At 40.1% G+C, this 18,935-nt stretch overlaps 1 protein-coding gene across 2 annotated transcripts in view; it reads right to left on the bottom strand.

Moving 5' to 3' along the window:
* Nucleotides 1-18,935, bottom strand: part of loxl2b (lysyl oxidase-like 2b) — a 44,756-nt gene continuing 25,821 nt past the window's right edge. For both annotated transcript variants that reach the window (XM_056377011.1, XM_056377012.1), the window contains 9 exons: nucleotides 15,330-15,513; nucleotides 11,160-11,311; nucleotides 10,730-10,897; nucleotides 7,415-7,580; nucleotides 6,718-6,958; nucleotides 5,186-5,301; nucleotides 4,508-4,644; nucleotides 4,289-4,400; nucleotides 1-2,706 (listed from right to left, as the gene is read on the bottom strand). In XM_056377011.1, coding sequence (XP_056232986.1) covers nucleotides 2,636-2,706; nucleotides 4,289-4,400; nucleotides 4,508-4,644; nucleotides 5,186-5,301; nucleotides 6,718-6,958; nucleotides 7,415-7,580; nucleotides 10,730-10,897; nucleotides 11,160-11,311; nucleotides 15,330-15,513 — 1,347 coding nt within the window. In that variant the 3' untranslated portion in view covers nucleotides 1-2,635. The remainder of the gene's footprint in view (nucleotides 2,707-4,288; nucleotides 4,401-4,507; nucleotides 4,645-5,185; nucleotides 5,302-6,717; nucleotides 6,959-7,414; nucleotides 7,581-10,729; nucleotides 10,898-11,159; nucleotides 11,312-15,329; nucleotides 15,514-18,935) is intronic.

Genomic DNA, 18,935 nt, shown 5'->3' with positions numbered 1-18,935 from the left:
TTGGTTGCTCCGTAACTCTGACCTTTATTATAGTTGAACGCACAAAGCACATTATTTCTTACGCTCAGTTCAAGTATACTGTTAGTATACATAATGTAGCTGTTCAACATGTACTGTACCCTCAGAAAACAGAGGACCAGTTGGATAGCACCATTATAAAAAGTACAATAAAATAGGATTCACACACAATATTGTACAATGTTTTTTTCTTAAAACGAGGAATAAACCTATACAAATGTAACTTCAATAACATTAAGTATCTAACATGTTGTTTGTTATTTAAATTGTGAGAATAGAAAAAGAATATCTGCAACTTTGACTGTCTAAACATGGAGAAATACTACTGCAGGTGCTCTCTCTGTGAAGAGAAGATGCTATCTGTGCCACAACAGGCTGGAAATCAGCTCTTCTGTTTCCGTGTAAAGACAACATATAAAGCAGCGAGGGGGAAATGGCTGAAACCTTTCCTTTGTTTGAAAGCATGTTACTGTAGAAACGGAACCAACAGAGTGCCACTGGCTGTGGAAGACTGAAGATACACTGCAGCAACTTATAGTCTGAAGTGTCATAAAGCACAAATCAAAGTGATTTTTAAAAGAAAGATCATTATTTTTTTATTATTATTAAAAGAAAGAAGGCTGTGTGGAGAAGCAGCTGAAATGCCCTTAGCCTCTGAATGGGTGTACATGTGCACATGTTTGATTGACAGCTGAGCTGCAAGGGGCTTGGGCACATATGTAAACAAACTTACAAACTCTGGTAACTCTAGCTTGCAAGCTAGGACCAATTGCATATTGTTATCAGTGGTGCTGGTAAATTTTTTAAGCTGTACAATGTCCCGCAGCTGAAAAGCTAACAAGCTATCTACCCTGCAAGCTGCCCTGGTTGTTGGTAGCTCATGCAGCTAAGCTAAACTAAGGTTCACTTTAGTACAGTAGATATGAAGAAAACATTAGCCAGAGAGCTAATGTGGATTGTTGTTCAGCTTTAAGGTCTGGACACACCAGAAAGTGATACAGCAAAATGAATTTGCAGATAAGTTCTACCTGCAAATAAGGTCAGTTTTTACTATTTCTACCTGTGTGACATCTTCGCAATATGAAGTCTTTGGGCTGAGGGGGAACAGACAGGTGGGACAAACAGGGAAAACACTAATACATGTGCAGTGAGTGGGCGTCATCTTGTTGTCTCATGCTCTTACAATACATCCCTGGTTCTGTCGCAGCAGTGACCACACCCGTCAGTGATGTCACGGTGTACTGACACACCCTGAGTACACTTCTACATCACTGCAGCAAGATAAGATGTTAAACCACTGGAGATGTTAAGTTGCTCTTTAAAGATGGTAGGTTTAATTGATATGGGAAATTTTGTAATGACACTGAACAAGGAGAAAAGAAACATGAGATCCCATGTTAGCTTCAAAAACAAAATATTGCTAAATATAAAGAGGAAAGAGTTATGAACATATCAAGACAACAAGACAATGTCTGGAAGATAATCTTCCCCCCAATGACAAATGGTACACAAAGTAAACAAAATTACCCAAATCTGAATCAGAATATTACTTCTAACTAGCTGTTTACAAAAACTGAAAGGATATCAGTCAGTGCTGGTAAAAAAACGAAACCTCTTTTATCACATAATTTTATTCTTGGACAAATTGAGACTGCTCCCAACTCACTTTGCAACACCACCTCCCCCTGATGCATCTGCTCTTTGAAATGTGAAGTTCAGACTTCATGCAGAGCAGATCAAAATGTTATGAAAATATGAAATAAATTTCCCAATTATTATTATTTTGTTAAAAGCCTCGGTGTCACTTTACGGCACTTTAGCATGTAGCATTTCAGCCTCGGTGGATTAGTCTTACAGGGCGACCTGGGAAGTAGCACTTGTAATAAGCACTTGCGATGAACAGGCTGTTTGCTTTTTGAGGACTTGCTTGTGCCACAGCTTAATTTGCACAAACTCCTCAGTGAAGATGTCAAACTGTATTTTCAGCTTAATTAACTGTCATGCAAAAGAAATGTTCATTTCGCCTGTGTGATATACCCTCAGTGTATGTGGACTTCAGTGTGTTGAAGGCACTTTATGAGACTGTGTGGAAAGTGGAAGAATACTGCATTTATTTCCGAACACAGACCACTGCTGTTGCTATTGATGATTCCTTAAAATCCTCAGGCCACCTGGCACAGACATCCAAACTCTCCAGGGTGAGCAGCAGGGCATTGTTAAAGTGCTGCACTTCAAAGAAAACACCTTGTGTAAAATACCTGCCACCTCCCAGCAGGTTTATTTCATCACTCGAAATATTCAAATAAAAACACACAGGGCACACAGAGAGCTTCGCTTTGATCTTAACCAGGGAGTGTTGGTGAGGCTGCAGCTGCCTCTGTTTGGAACGGAGGGAGAATCAAATATTCTTTCTACCGGGAGAAGAAAGGAGGGTGGAGGGTCAAAGAAAGCTGCTGCCACACGGACGAAGGGAACATAAAAAAAAAAGATGGTTTGACCAGGGCAGGGCTAGCAGGAAGAATCCACCACTGATGGAGCTGTGTAGTGGTTGGTGGGCTTCAGACGGTCTCCCCTGCTGGAGGGAACGGCCAGTCGACTCCTCTCCTCTGCTTTGTCTTTACCTGTGGGTCACCTGGTTGTTGAGCAGGCCTGGGAACGTCTGTTCTGTTTCAGTGCTTAAGGAGCCACCTATCAGAGCAGCACAGGCAGACAGTTACAACCTAAAACACACAGTTTCAAACACTTCCACAGTCAAGCCTAATACATGTAGGGGGTTTCTGCCTGCTCAATGCTCAGCCTCCAGTTAGCATGAAAAATACAAATGAATGTGGAATGGTGTGTTACCATAAATATTGTAATATATATAAAATACTAGACCTTGAGAACAGTAATTTGACACAATAATTAATCACTTTAAACCAGGTTTTACGGTCTTTATTTGCGAGGTAGAGATTATAATCTCAACCCCAATATAAGACATTTTGACCAGGATTGAAGCCCCATAATACCATCTCATCTCAAGTAGGAGTTGCAATTGAAAGCCCCAGATAAAGCCAGTAAGAGTACTTAATTATATTATTATAATTATTATTTTTTAATTAATGAACTATCAACTGAGCAGTACCTCAGTAAGATCAATGATAAACAGTTTAAATCAAGCTAAAGCAGCAAAACAGACTGACTGCAGGGTGATGTGGGTAAATAAAAACAGCTGCAGAAATAATAAATCTCAGAACATCTTTAGTGGAATGAATCGAGATGTTTTCATAATACTGATGTAATATCTGAGCTCAGTGAAGGAGAAGTACAACTAGTCTAGTCTGCTAGTGTAGCTACAATAATACTGAGCTGAGATTTTGAGGTTTTCTGACCTCTGGTAGTTACTTAATTAGAACATGCTTGTAATTATTTTCAGTTAGAACATAAGAGTTAGGGGATAATACCATTTTATTACAACTTGCATCTTCTTTCATTTTCTTAGTCATCATTCCTGTTGGTTGTGATAACTTTTTACTTGCCAAAATAATTTTGGAGATATGGGAGCACAGCACAGTCGCTACAACGAAATCTGACTGAACAAGAAACACGAGTGACCAGATGATCAGATCATCTAAACTACTTCATTTGGAGGTAAAACCAAATTAGTTCCCCCCTATAGTTTGGTAATGATACTGACAGTTTTGGAAATAATTTTACCCTTTGTCTTCATCTTCTCTTCCACATGCAATAAGTCTGACTAAGCTGCAGGTTTGTTTAAACCTGACCACTTGTGCTTCTTGCCAAGTATTTTTAACAGTGTAAAATAAGTTCTCAGATCTCCGATATTAAATTGGACAGTACAATGTTACTTCTACTGATAGTAATCGTGCTTGAAACTAACGCTAACATTTTAATAATCTGTAGTTTTACTTTAATAACAAAGTTATGTCTTAATTCTTTTAAAGTTACATTTTAAGACAGACTACTGATGTAATGCCTTGGTGTGTATTTTGTGTTGTGGGTATGTTATGTGTATTTCACTGTTATACATTTTATCAATACCAATCAATCCAACATGACTGCTACTGTGATGCACTGAAATGGCATGAAATAATATCAAAAATAAATGTAGCTACCATATGTGCTTAATAATGACATGTACCATATGTTACAGTTATATTTTGCACTGACCTGAAGCATAAGAGCAGAATAAGCTTCAGTTTTTAGATCATGAGCATCACAGGGACAGTAGCTGTTTCAGATATTCATGTGAATTACTGCGAGGTCTTACCATTATGGCAGCTGTACATCCACACGCGATGGCCATCATATCGACATCTGCATTTCATGATGTTATTGGTGTAGTCTGACTCTGGCACTTCATAGTTGGGATTAATTATTATCTGTGGGAGGAGGCAGATGAAAGATGAATGTGAAAGGCCAGAACTACTGGCAGCAGTGTGCAGAAAATTCCACTCTTCAGTCCTGGAACCTTGAACCTGGAACCTACCTGGAAAATGTAATCTCCAGGTTTGATGTCAGTGATGTCGACCCACTGGCAGTCAATATCGTGTCTGTAGGTATCCCAGCAGCCCACGGTGATACCCTGGTCCCCAAAGTTAGCACATTCATACCTCTTCTCAATACCTACAATGAGACATTAAGAATGAAAGATTAGTTGGTAATTAAATATCAGATTTTGAAATTGCATTGTTATTTTTTCCGGACACGCAAACATGCAAACATTACCCTGACATATCATCATCTATATATTACTATTAATGAAGTTGTTACGGTGGACATGTTAGCAAACAGCTGCTCATTTACACACTCTGCAGACACAGTGTTTCTGACCACCTGATGGATGTACATTCAATATCCTCTTCATTATCCTCCTCTTTGTGTTTCAGTCTCCCCAGCTTCTAGGAAAAATGCCTTCACCTAGTTGCTAGTTGCTAACGGTGTCTGTCCTTTAAAGAACTTGTCAGTCAGTGAATTCATGGGCCAGAAAACCAAAACAAAGAGCTGAAAGATGCTAAAAAAAAAAACTCATTAGATCTGAGGGGAACTTCAGACTAGGTTGACAATTCCCCAAAATGCTGGTGGTGCAGCTTTAAAAGCCCATGACTGACTATGTGAACATTTCTGAGAAGCAAAAGTTTTTTCACGATTTTATTGTGGGTCTGACCTTCATCACACTCTGAGTCCTCCAGGCAAAAACTGGCTTTGTGTCCTTCTGCCACTTTGGTTCCATTGAGGCTAAACAGGTCATAGATCGTAAACACCTCCATGCTGTGATAATGCCTATACACACACACACACACACACATACACACACACACACACACACACACACAGACAGACAGAAATATGGTTATACAAAAGCTAATCAGGCTGTAAATACCACACAAGAGTGCAACAAGAATGGATCTTGTTGTTGTTTACTGTAGCTCTATAGTCTCTGCTGAAGAAAGTGCACCAAAGTTCATTAAAATCAACAGAAAAAAAAATTTCAACTTGGCACCAGTAATGCACAAGATTGCTTTGAGTAGTTTGACTGTGCTCTATAAGTAAGTTCTGCAAGTCAAAGGTGCCAGAGGTTTGATGTGTGGAAAGCTGGTAGCTGTGTGAAGCTGCCAACAGTGAACTCTTCCTCCAGCCAATATAGGAACCACAAAAATGTTGGACTTGCTGCAGAGCTATGTACAGTAACTTAAGCTTACACCACACGGTCAATTACAGGGCAGCAGAATGTATGGAGGGGGAAAACTGCTCCAGGAAGAGGTCATGATGGGGGCTGAGTCGTCTCTTCTTGAATTATGTCTAATTTGAGATGTTGTTTCTGAATCATTCAAATGTCTTCTTCGATTACGTGGTCAAAGTATCGAATAACAACATCTCCTGATGAAGTTCAAATGCAATAATCAATTAAAAAGAATCATTCATAAAAATATCTTTCAAAGGACTTTATGCTTGTGATTTATAATTAAGATGTGATTTATGTTTCTGGAATATCACCGGTTACAAGTGCTTCCATAAATAAATGTCAGCTAACCTGATGTGCCAGATGGTTTGTTACACAGAACCATCTGGGAAAGCTTTGTTGGAAACTCTTTGGTAAAGGGCAGGTGCGATCAAAAAACACAAAAAAAAACAAAAAAAACTTGGCAGGTGATTGGGTGGAGCATATGTCTATCATATGACATAGTAGCTCGGAGCCTGGAAAGATGGATTTCTACTTGTGAGAAATCCAGCTGCCTCACACGGTTAAACGGCAACCTCTGCATCTTCAATTTCCAATATGTTTCAGCGTCCTCATTGTTCAGTAAGATGGTTCTGTATTGTGTAAGTTCTTTTAATATTCATGCTGCCAATATTACATAATTACATTTAAATATCTTTAAATTATTCCCTTTTAATCGCTCTTAATCACCTCTTGGCTTTAGCTCTGTACTTAATGCACACACATGAGAGTGGTATCAATCTTCTTATCTAACTCTTGGAAAGAAAGCAAAACATTTCCATAACCTCATTTCCCCAAAATGTTAAACTACTCCTCTCAGGCAAAGTGAAGAGAATTTCTCTGGAAGGTTTAACAGACGATTTCAGCGCACACAAGGCTCTGGTGTCTGCTAAATGAAGAGAGATCGCTACTAGCCGGTGGACTTATCATATGATGAAATCTGGTATAAAAGAGTCCTTGTGCTCTGTGACACTGACCTGTGACAGTCGTGCCACACCCAGGAGTGTCTGCTGGCTTTAGGCCTGAAGTCAGACTGGCCGTTATTGTGGATCTGGGAGGAAAAGCGCAGAAGGCGGCGGTAGGAGTTGGCGGGAACCTGGCTGGAGGCGGAGGCCAGACAGTTCTCCTCGTAGGCACACTGCAGCATGAACATGGGCCTGTCCTCCATGTAGGTGGTCTGCTCCACCACCTGAGGGTTCAACACCAGGTCGGGAGCCGCTGTGGACAGGAAGATCAAAGACAAAGAAAAAGACATGGAGAAGCCGTTGGAGACAAAACATATTTAAACAAAGAGAAATGGCTCTGGCAACAAAAAAAAAAAAAAAACTCTGGCAAGTGAATGAGTGGTTTCTGTTTCAAACTGCTCTGAAAGGAGGATATTGGACTTTCAGTTATGCAAACATTTTTCCAAGGCAGAGATTCTCCTGTGGCGGAGATAGTTTCATTTGTTGAATTAAAACTTCGGTCTGCGGAGCAAGAGGGAAAGCCTCTCAGTGTGAGTGTTAGCTTAATGCCAAATTGAATGACAGTGACTCTGGTTCAAAGCATAATTAAAAGTGTAAATATCAATTACTTCCTTGTTTTACTGTTTGATTTCTCAGCGCATTTTCTGAAAGCATTCATCTACATCAACACAACACAATTGATGAATGTGAGTGAATTTTAGTGTCTTACTCTCGGAGCAGGAGACTCCGGCGGCGTTGCGTCCTCCTCCTTTCGGGCAGCTGAGGTGGGCGCCGTGGTGCAGGCAGTAGGACAGAGACATCTCTGTACCTGAGCAGCGAACGCCGCTCATCACCACGCTGTCTGCGCTCACCTCCCCCGGCCAGTACCACGTCTCCTGTTGAGAAAACATGACCCTCGGTTCACGGCTGACATCAGGCTAACATCCACCTCTGATACCATGCACTTTGACTGACTACATTCTGTTAACAATGTAGAATTGTTTCATGTGGAAATTCCTCAGAAAAAAGGGAAATCATTTATTTTCACTTTAACTCAATTCACAAGTCACACAATCACAGATTGTCTGACTATTTTGGTCGTGGGTTTCAAACCCTTTCTGTAATAAAACATATGTAAAAGCAAAAATCGTATCAGATGGGTCTGTGGTCTAATTTGTGTCAGGTTAGGGCCTTTGATGTGACAATAATGAGTAGAAGTCACACATTTAAAATGTGACTCCTGTTAATTTATCATCAGTAGACTGAACTTCAGTACCAAAAGCAAACATAATCATTATGCAAATAAGCCTTTTGAAAGTTTTTATTATTATGTCTATTATATTCCTGGGTTATTACTAATGAATAATGTTGAACCCAAATTGAACACTGACACTATTGAGCAGTTTCATCTGAAAAAGGCATCATATTAGATTACACATAGGCTGGTCATATGTTGTAGTTAGGAAATGATAAAAAATCTGTTAAGTAACAAGTAACTATAATTCCAAATCATCTATAAATAAAGAATATTTTACTGTGATGATACCAAGCTGATTTGGGCCCTTTTTTAAGGATATAATGAATTTGTCGTGAGGAAAGGTGATTCTCCACAGTGACCACTAGGCGGCGCACCGTACCCTTCTACAGAATCAGGAGCAATTTTGTATTGATGGTTGAAAGGTTCAACATCAACCACAATATCAAATAGATGACTTGATTGTGACTATTTTTTACAGGAGGCTACTGCACAGAAAGGAATTACCTGAGTATAGAGAGCAACCTGAACTGACTGGCTGTGCAACTTGTGCCCTCATGTCTATAATATATTAATTAATATGTGATGGAGCTATTGGATGAGGAAATGAGCCTAAATGCACCCTCACAACAGACAGTCCCACTCAGTCCCACCATCCTCTCCTCATACAGAAACCACAAAGAGACCCCCCCCAACCCCCCCACCCCCACCTACTGTTATCATAATGATGCTGGACTTTAAACTGTGTTTGTGTCTCCTTTATCTTAATGTCCTGCAGCGGTAAACAGTTAACAGAAGGTTTTTTTTGTTGCTCTTAGCAACAACATACACATGGAAACAGAGGACAGTGGTCCTTAGTGGGTCTGCATGGAGTATATTGCTGCCAATATTAAACATATGTAAACAGAGTCTCAATTTCCTTTCATTTTAATTGTGGTAGTAACTCTACATTTTCACACATGAAAATGAAAACAGCGCTTTAAATTTTTAATTTAGTCATCTATCATTTATAATATTCATAGCCATATAATTTCACAGCTTGCAATCTGCCATATATTATCTAGGAAAAAGATAAATGTAAAGAATGGCAGGCTGACTACAAGTATAAGTGTCTGTGCCAAAGCCACTGAGGCTGATTCCTGTACATTACTGTATATCATGTTAATCTCATTCACTTGTGAAGATTTAATGGTTTTCCAAAATTGCTTTTAGATGGATTCGACCATTTTTTCGACCTACATTTTTTTTCAGCTGCTAAGATTGAAAAGATCCAGCTTAAAATTCAGTCTCATTACTATTCTACTCAGTCTCTATGCAGCAAAAATCAATGTTCCATTCATTACTTTTACAGGCAGGACTGACTGTAGAGACTAAAAAGCTGTTGGCTGCAGTACTTTATTTCAAACTCAAATGAGCTTTGATGAAAATTTCTCAAGGATCTCACTTTGGCTCCTGGATGGAAAAATGCTGAACCGCACATGAAACTGATTGTTAACACCTGTGTTTGGCCACTTGGACACAAGAAACACAGAGTTAACGTGTGACTGTGTGCAGCGCTGGGGCTATAGTATGTGATGCTGGTTGTGTGTCAATAAAACCTGTCCTTAAACCCCTTAAAGAAGACCACACTCTTCACCAAAGATCCCAGGTCACTAGGCAGGAAGGGAAGGAAGGGAAAAAAAGGGAAGCTGAGTTTTGTCTAAGGAGGGAGAGAAGAGGAGAAGAGAGAATATGAGGAAAAACCCTTCTAGAGCGAATCAGGAGAAAACTCTCTGAAATGAAGGAGGGGATGTGGCAGGTTTATTTTCACTGCTGGACCATACACACTGTGTATTTAGGAACTTGGAGGAGTTAGGGTTTTTCTTGGCTCGCTCAGGGGCATTTCAGTGCAGCTGGCAGATAGTGGTGACCCTCTGGAGGCAAGAGTCTCTCCCTTCACAGTCTCCTCTCTCAGCCGGCTCCACAGTGGCACACGAACCTCTCCAGTCCAACTTTCATTGTTTCTTTATCTTGGTGTTTTTTTATATTTCTAAACCCCCAGTGGTCACAAAACAACGTGCTGATATCCATAATTTGTGTGCGTCATTTTCAGTGACATGAATTCAGGTTCACTGTGTTGCTGTAGTCCATGAATAAACTGCTTTGTGGAATGAAAACTAGTATTAAAAAACAAATTTGTGGGATAAAATGCTGCTATGACAAAATAGAGTAATGTTCTTGAAGTTCAACTGTTACCACTAAAGGAAGGAGGTCAGTCACTTAATAAAGTTTCTTGTTGTTTAAATATTAATAAATTTATCCTGTTTTGCACTGAAAACACAAGTGGTTTTCTAAAAGCTACTTTCAATGATGTTTCAAATAAAAATTTGATTTATTTGGGTTTAAATGAAGCACAACTCTGAAAATCAATAACTTCTCAAAACCTCAAATCAAATAACTGTCTCTATACTTTCTCTCTTTGTTTCCTATTAGTAAGAAATTACTTGGTTATTTCCAGAAAACTCCTACAGTTAATTAGTGAGAAACTGTGGACTTGTAAAGTGTTTCCACACAATCCAATCAGTTGATCTTTGAAGACTCTGAAGATCTGGATCTACCAGAAAAGCTCATTTATAAGATTTAGATTTGTATTGCCTAGGTTTGATTGACTGGAAGGACATTGAACACTGTTGTTGTTGTTCTAAACAACATTCGATTAAAAGCTGTAACATTTGAACCAAAAATCTTATTCAATTCAGAACAGACACAAAGAGGCTGATTTCCTCCCAGCCTGGCCGCTGCGACTCGTACCTGGAAGGCATTGCTGGCGAAGCCCAGGCCCAGCTGTCTGCAAACCACCATGGCCTCCATGGTTCCCCAGCCTTCACTGCACACCGTCCCCCACACCAGAGAGCCGTTCTTCTCCACCAGCACCTCCACACGGCCCTCATAGGGGTTACGACCTCCACTCAGACGCAGCTAAGGTCATGAAAAATACAACAGAGGCACCGACTTAAAGATTGAATCCACTCACAAACAATTTCTATTTTTTAAACGGTCCAAAGTTAAAAAAAAAACAGCAGATTTAGATAATGTGTGCAGTAAAGTAGAGATCTGGGTGAGCATGTTGTGTGCGTGTCCATGCAGACATACTGTAGAAGGAACAGCTGATTTTGCATGCAGCATCTTGTATTTCGATCATGTTTCTTAGTGAGTATGTTACTGTGGTGTTGAGACTGACCCGCTCCTGGAAGCCCATAGCAGGGACGTTACATCTGACGGCTGCGTCCTCCTCGTGGCTGCAGCCCAGAGCATCCTTGTTGAAGTAGCACTCTGTAATGGACTTCTCGAATCCTGAGCACTCCACCTCGTTCATGTGCACCGGGCCCATACCTGAAAAACACAGACAAGAGAAAGTGTTTTGAAAGGAAATCAAATGATAATTACATCTGATAGCTCATCCTACAGCTCTGAAATAAAAAAATAGTTCAGTGTCTGCAGGAAAATATGTTAGAACCAACAGCCAGTAAACTTAGCTTAGCATAATGAGCAGGAGAAGCTACTCATCAGCTTTTTTGAAGTTATTTTTTGGGCAGTTTTGCCTTTAATGCGACGGGGACAGTGAGACAGTATAGACAGAGTCAGGCGAGAGAGAGGGATGACATGCAGCAAACGGCTCCAGAGTGGATTCCAACGCCGGCCGCTGCAGTTCGGACTGAGCCTCAGTGGTATGTGCTCCACCAGGTGAAACACTAAGGCGCCCCTGGCTTTAGCTTCTTATTTACCATGGAGAAAGTAAGACAGTGTCACTGATTTTCTCATCTCATTCTCTGCAAGAAAGCAAATGAGAGCTTTTCCACCATGTCCAGCTACAGTATTTCTTTAACGAGGTAAAATAATCAGGATGACACAAGCTGTGTTCTTAATGGAAGGTTAAATAGAAGACAGCAGCGAAGGTCAACTAAGCATGGAAAGAGATGCTCATACATACAACAAGTAGTCAGTTAATCAAACAACCCTACAAGCACAATAACTCTACAGCAGCAGAGTCACCACATTATATCAAATATCACATGAGCTGAAGCCCTTTAAACACCAACTTTAAGCTACTTAACCAGCTGATGAGCTCAGCCTGGTCCAAAGGTCCAGAGACACAGACACCACAAGGAGTTTTGTTGGAATGTAAACAAAGTAAATTTACTCAAATACTGCACTTAAGTACAAATTTGAAGTACTTGTACTTACAGTATTTACATCTTATGCAACATTACACTTCTACTCCTGTCCAGAGAAAAACCACATATCTCCAAATTTGTTGCCTTTGAATGTGTATGTTTCTGATAAACTGAATTTATCTTCATTTTTTAAATGATCCTTTAAGGGTTGAGAAAACTCTCTTACTTCTTAAGTTAAATAAACAAATTGAAAACCACTTGGATCAGCTGGAAAATGCATCATCGCAAAGCTGAAAACAGACTGCGTTTCTCATCTCACGACTCAGTTGACTTTTAAGAGATATGTGGTTCTCACAGGACAGCAGCACTACAAGCGTATGATGATTTTACAGTATATGAGAATATGATGTATTGCCCAAAACTGCCCAAAAGTATATAAAGTAGTTAAAATGAGCTCAACCTTAAATGCAACACACACATTAATGCAGCAGTAATAATAATATAATGTATAAAAGTAAAACACTGACAGGGACCACTTATCTAGATCAGTATTTTTACCTTTGATACTTTAAATACATTTTGCTGATAACACATAATTTAACTCAAGACCTTTACTTGTAGTGGAATATTCTCACAGTGTGGTATCTTAGTACTTTTACTGTAAGTAAAGTACCTGAATACTTCCTCCTCCACTACCCTCACATCACTCTGACACACACAAATGTATCTGTTGCACTACCCCCTTTAAAATGACCGGGAATATCCCTCACAAGATTTGTTAGGTACTGTATCACAAATCATTTTTCGTTCCATACGCAGCGATGTGAAATAAAAATGTAATCAAAAGTGATACAAGATTTTAAGAGTTTAAGAGTCACCAAAAACTTTAAAATGTCTGGTATCCACTAATAAGCCTGGCATTCATGATGATCTTTTCCCCCTCTGTTGTGGCGCACTACTATCATCTGAGTTTTTCTTATTATTTCCATCTGGGTTTTGTTTTTCTCCACCAAGTTACAGAGAGCCACTGATGAGAAATCATGATGGAAAATGATTCTGGAGAAAGAACATTGCCTCTGTTTCAACTTTTTCCATGTCTAATATCACTGGAATGAGCAGCAATGTACAGCATGTCCCTGTTTATGAAAAAGAAAGCTCTTTCTATTCAGAGGTATTATGCTGTGTAGGATTCTTATTGCTATACCCTTTGGGGGAAATATACTTTTTACGTAGTATATATCTTACTAACAGGTGAGCTAGGGCTTTTAAACAATGTGCAAATACAGAGTGTGTAATTTAGAAATGGGTCAGTAGCGCATTTTAATTGGGTGGGAGGTCCCACCTTCCAAACCTGCTTTGCTTGCTGTAAAACTCTCCACGCAGCCTGCCGGTGCTGCCTGTCTCCTCAGAGGAGACCATAAAGTGAGTCTGCTCAGACTGAGAGATTCTATTAGAAAAAGAACTAGTCAGTAAAAAGAGGACGTTTTCTTCTGGACCCACCCCAAACCCTCAGCAAGCAGAAAAACCTGCCTTACACATTTCAAATGATACATGCTCATTCCAAAAAGTGAAACCTGGTCTGGTAAACAAGGATAATTGTGGTTCATTACAGCTTGTGTCTTAGTTTTGTGCTTGTAATAATCAGTTATGATGACACTTTACAAACCAAAGTAATTGCTGATGTTTGGGAACATGGAAACACAGCTATAAAGAAGGGAACAGAAGTGGCCTGCAAAGAGGAACAACTGCCAAAACCTAAAAACCTAAACCCTGCTCAAGTGTTAACACCGAGCCTCTTCTGTCACTCAACATTTCACCTGGGCCCCAATCCAGCTCAAACACTCTGCATTACTCAGAGCCTCCGGCTGCACCCAGTGGCACACACAGCTGGAGTCTTAGCATGAAGCCTACTTTCACTATACTGCATACACCCCAAGTGGGTGGTATGCAGCGTTCATGTTAAAGGTTCTGCATTGTATAAAGGTAGATGTCCATGTGTTGTTTGATTATAAAGCAGGTCTAGGTTCTATATTAATACTGTCAAAGTATCAAAGAGCTCAGTCCACAGAGAAATGCACACAGCCTGTATTCAGAAACTGAGCCTTAAAACAAGCCGTCAGGACTTCTGTAACATTGTGATGTCACAATAAAGCATTCACAGCTCTCAGCCATGCCCCAAGCCCCGCCCACCTGGGCCTACCAACCAAGCCTTGCAGGATTTGGTTCCTCTTCTGATTGGCTCACCCACCTGTTGTAACTAGAGCTCGAGAGAGAAGCCCGAGAGAGGAGATGTAAAACTACATTGAGATGGTTTTTGGTTCTGAAAACCACAAATATATCTTCTTATGGACATCAAAACTTCAGATAAAACACCAGAAAGGTGTCAAACATGGGACCTTTAAATAAAAACTTCCTCTATGTATAGATAGTGATCAATTTCATGCAAAGAACACATTTTCTACCACACATGTGAACAGAGAGCAATGGGTTAGAGGTTTATTTCTCCACAGGCTCCGTCCACAGTCCAGCTAAGCTACGTTTGCCCCGTCTGTTTTTCCCTCTTGCAGTAACTTCAAAACTGAATGCATAAGAGTTTTCATGCGTCCTTTGCAGAGAGATATGCGAGTTCATACCAGCTCAGGAACGGATTCCCATCCTCACTGAACCTGCACTGTGGAGCTAATCCTGTTCCACCAAGCTAAATCACTTTTACCATCAGGTCTGTGAGTTCATGATACTCTGCTCAGCGGCACAAAAGCGGGTGATATGCGGAGGACGGATTAAAGGATAGAATTACTGTCTGAAATGTTTGGGATATGTGGTTTTGCAACACAGTCATAACCTTCCATCACATGCCATGTAGGCAATATACACGGACAGCCGTTCCAACAGTAAAGACTGTCTGTGCACTAAGTACTGTGTGTTTAGTCCAGGCTGTTTTTAGGTTTTCTGTACATGTATGCTGCTCACATTTCACGTCTTTATGTTTTCCCCATTGGTTGCATTATGCAACTGATTATCACACAAGAAGAGGGTGTTGTGGCAGAGTTGGAGGTGGGAGAGAGCAGCACTCCAGCTTAGATTGCAAGCTTGTTATCATGCATTAGTTTAATTAGAAAAGCTCTTAAAAATCCTTAAAATGTTCATTTCCTCAGAGCGTGCAGCTAGGAGAGGCTGGAAAAACACTCAGCTGACTTTTCTTGCACAAATAAAAGTGATGTATAAAACCAGTATACCTTGTCCCAGGCGACCTCCAGACAGGGCTTCCTTGGCCGTACCGAAGCCCAGCTCTCGACACACCACGGTGGCAGACAGCAGGCTCCAGCTATCATCACATATGGTGCCCCACTCTCCGTTTTTCAACACCTCCACTCGGCCCTCGCCTACGATGGCCCCACCGCGAAGACGAACCAGCGCTTGCTGAAGGCGTAAAACAGAGACGCCGTTAAAAGACAGAACTGTAGAAGATGAAACGATCATATTCTAAAACCACATATTTAGGTTACTCTGGTTTCTTTAAAAAAAACAACAGATTCAGCTGAAAGTTCTGAACGTCAACTTTTCCTTCGGTGTGATGAGGAAGCTGAGGCAGCAGACTGGGTGGTTTCATGTTTATAAAACATGCTATTAATGCGGTTCTCCCATTAACTGTTTAGACAAACTGGAAATGTTTAATTTTTACAAGTAAACACATTAGTAGCACAGTTTAATCTGATTTACTGCTATTTGTAGCCACACAGTAAAACCCAGACGTCTAAATGTGTGGCGTCTGGATTGCATCCCCACTCCCACTGTACATCTCTGCCTTATAGTGGTATTAACATTAAACACCATCAAAAAATATCACATAATCCTACAAAACAATAAACAGTATGAGAGTCATCAAAGACTAACTGAACTACATGATGCTTATGATCGTTAATACATGTAACTGGGTGCAACTGGTTCTCGAATATATAGTTAAAGAAACAGGACACCTGAATGTAAAACAGTACAATACAATACGATCACAATATATCATCCAATACGAACACAGAAAAAATGAAACTCGTTACTGAACTGACTGATTTTTCTTTCCTCGATATTTCACAAGATGATTCATTTCGTCCTGGACGGCACTGTGTTTATGTAACTAGTGATGAAACCATTAGTGGATGAACCAATGAGTCAGTCGAGAAAATGAATCAACAGTTTTGATACTTGATTAATCGTTGAAGTTTTTTTTGCACAGGGAACATTTGCAAACATCTGATGATTCCAGCTTCACAAATTAGAATTTTCTGGGTCATTTATTGTAATATTAAATGTGATATAAAGCTCTGGACTGTTGGTTGGGGAAAACAAGCTATTTCAGGACACTGCCTTTGTGATGGGCATTTTTCACAACTTTATGATATTTAAATGTCCCGATAATTAATTCCAGCTTCCTGTTCATCATTCAATCATTCTAATAAGTTCAAAGCCTTAAACAACTTTCACATTGCAAATATGGTGAAACTTAGTATTTACATTCTTTCATTTGTTACTTGGAGGCACTTTCTAACTTTGGTTTAGAAAAGTCCTACGCAAATAATGTTTTACTTACTTTTCTCCCTCACATATGAAACAAATAATTGATTAATAAAGAAAATAATAATATAATCCTCTTTAGTTGTCACCCTAATGGACTTAATGGATGTGAAAATAAAATAAACATCATAAATATAAACATGATGAAAATGAGGAATATTAAGATTCAGATAGAGTAAAGTCAATGTGATGTAACAAGTGGGAGAAAAAAATACATTGTAATGTAATGTATGTGCATCGACGTGTGAGTCAAAGCCTTTAGTGACTTCCACAGAGGCCTGCAGGGAGCTTTGCCAGACAGGGGGTGTCAGCTTTGTTTTTTCCTCATGGTAAAACGTCTGGTTTTAGGATCAAATTCCTGTGAGTCAGTCTGTCTGAGTGTAGTGGAAGATTTGGGATGTGATGTCAGGCACGGCACTCAGCTGTGGAACGTGACACAGAGCAGGCAGGCTCTTTGGAGCCTTCAGACCCATGAAAAATGCTTTATTTAATCTGCCTTTGGTGTCAGGGAGAAGAATTCCTTCAACCCACAGGTGAGGTCAGAGGTCAAGAACTGAACTCCCCTCCCTGGAGCTGAAAGGGGAGTCAAGTGAAGACTTACTAAGGGCTTGAAAATAAAACCCCATGACACTATATTCTTTTTGGTCAGGTCTCTGTGTCTACCCTGCAGGAACATAGCTGGCCATCGACAGCTGTGTTACACTTTGATATTTGGTTAAATGCAGGTTGTGACGTCCGGTGACCAAAATTCAATGTCACGACAAAGTCTCATGCGGAATACTGACGACAGCTGACGATGAGATTCTGTTGGTTTAATGTTGTTTTGTTAAATAACCAAAATCCAACATCTTCCAAACGTGTCATGCCAACTCCATCTTGACGTACAAAATACAGACATTCTAGTTATGAGCAACTCCCAACATCTGCTATACGTCACAAAGTCAATTAGCCAGGGATGGGTTTTGATTTCAACCCGATATTCATTTTTAACATCTGTCTGACGTTACATTGACGTCTAGTACATTATGCATACAGTATGTAGATGTCATCATTTTTGCACACATGCAATACATGACCAAATGTATATGCACACCAAAGCATTACACCCTCATTGACTGTTGAATATGTGATTCCAAAATCATGGACATTAACTTCTTCTGGTTTCAGACTTAACACCAGAACTGGGAACCCGGCTGCCGGGATTTGCCACACTGATGAGGCCTGGCTCGCAGTTGGCGTTCCATTTCATTCCAAAGGTGATGGATGTGGTTGAAGTCAGTCTGTGCAGGCCAGTCAAGTTCTTCTCAAAAATGGAAAAACTATTTTGGAGCTGTCTTTGTAAAAGAAACTGGGAAGAGACTTCCCCAAACTGTTGCCCCATAAAGTTGAAATCCCTCTATGCTTCTCTTATCTACCAATAAGATTTCCCAAACCACGACCAACATCCCCAGACCGAACTAAGTGTTAACTAATACACACCTGGTGGACAACTGAGCAGGAAAATGAAACCATGTGGAAAAAAGGTTGAAACATCATTAAAAGATGATGCGTGACAAAGAAACGAGTGCTGCCAACCTTTTGTTTTTTCCAACATTCCCACACCAAAAGAACATAAAAATACATGGGTGTCCACATACGTACACATAGTGTATTTATTCTAAATATTCTAAACACTTTACTGACACAAAACCAAATCCACAAACAACTGATGCATTTGAGATCTTTTTCGAAAGAGCTGTTAAGACTTGAAGAGTTAGTCCCCTCAGCTATTCCAAAATGAAGACACTGTCGCAAACATGTCAGGAATAAAGAGAGAGAAAAAATTTTCCATCTTGGATTGTCACATCAGTTTTTCAACCCAACTAAAGTGGGATATGTGTAAGATCTGCTCTAATGATGCAGTTTTACCGACTCTGGTTTCATGCTCAGGGACATTTAAGAAGAAGAAAAGTTAGCTGACATTGGCAAGGCTCTCTGGAGATACATGTTTTTCCTTTGCCTGTCCCAAGAATTTTACTACATCATGTCATCCCTGAAACCCTCAGATGATGATAATTCATTGTGAAATGTCCAAAGCAGCTACAGCTGCAGTTCACAGAGTGACACTGCGTTCTGAACGTCTCACCAAAACATTTCAGCAACCCACCCTCCGCATCAGAGCCAGTGAACTGAACTGAACCAGTGCAGTCATTTCCTATATCAGCTTTGTTTACCATTTCAGTTCACTGACAATCATGGACACAGAAGAAAACCTTTACACACTTAAGGGTGTG

The sequence above is a fragment of the Seriola aureovittata genome, chromosome 5 (genome assembly GCF_021018895.1).
Source record: "Seriola aureovittata isolate HTS-2021-v1 ecotype China chromosome 5, ASM2101889v1, whole genome shotgun sequence".
Lineage (NCBI taxonomy): Eukaryota > Metazoa > Chordata > Actinopteri > Carangiformes > Carangidae > Seriola > Seriola aureovittata.
Note: the sequence above shows the minus strand (reverse complement) of the source record. Positions and strands in the feature narration are given on the sequence as shown.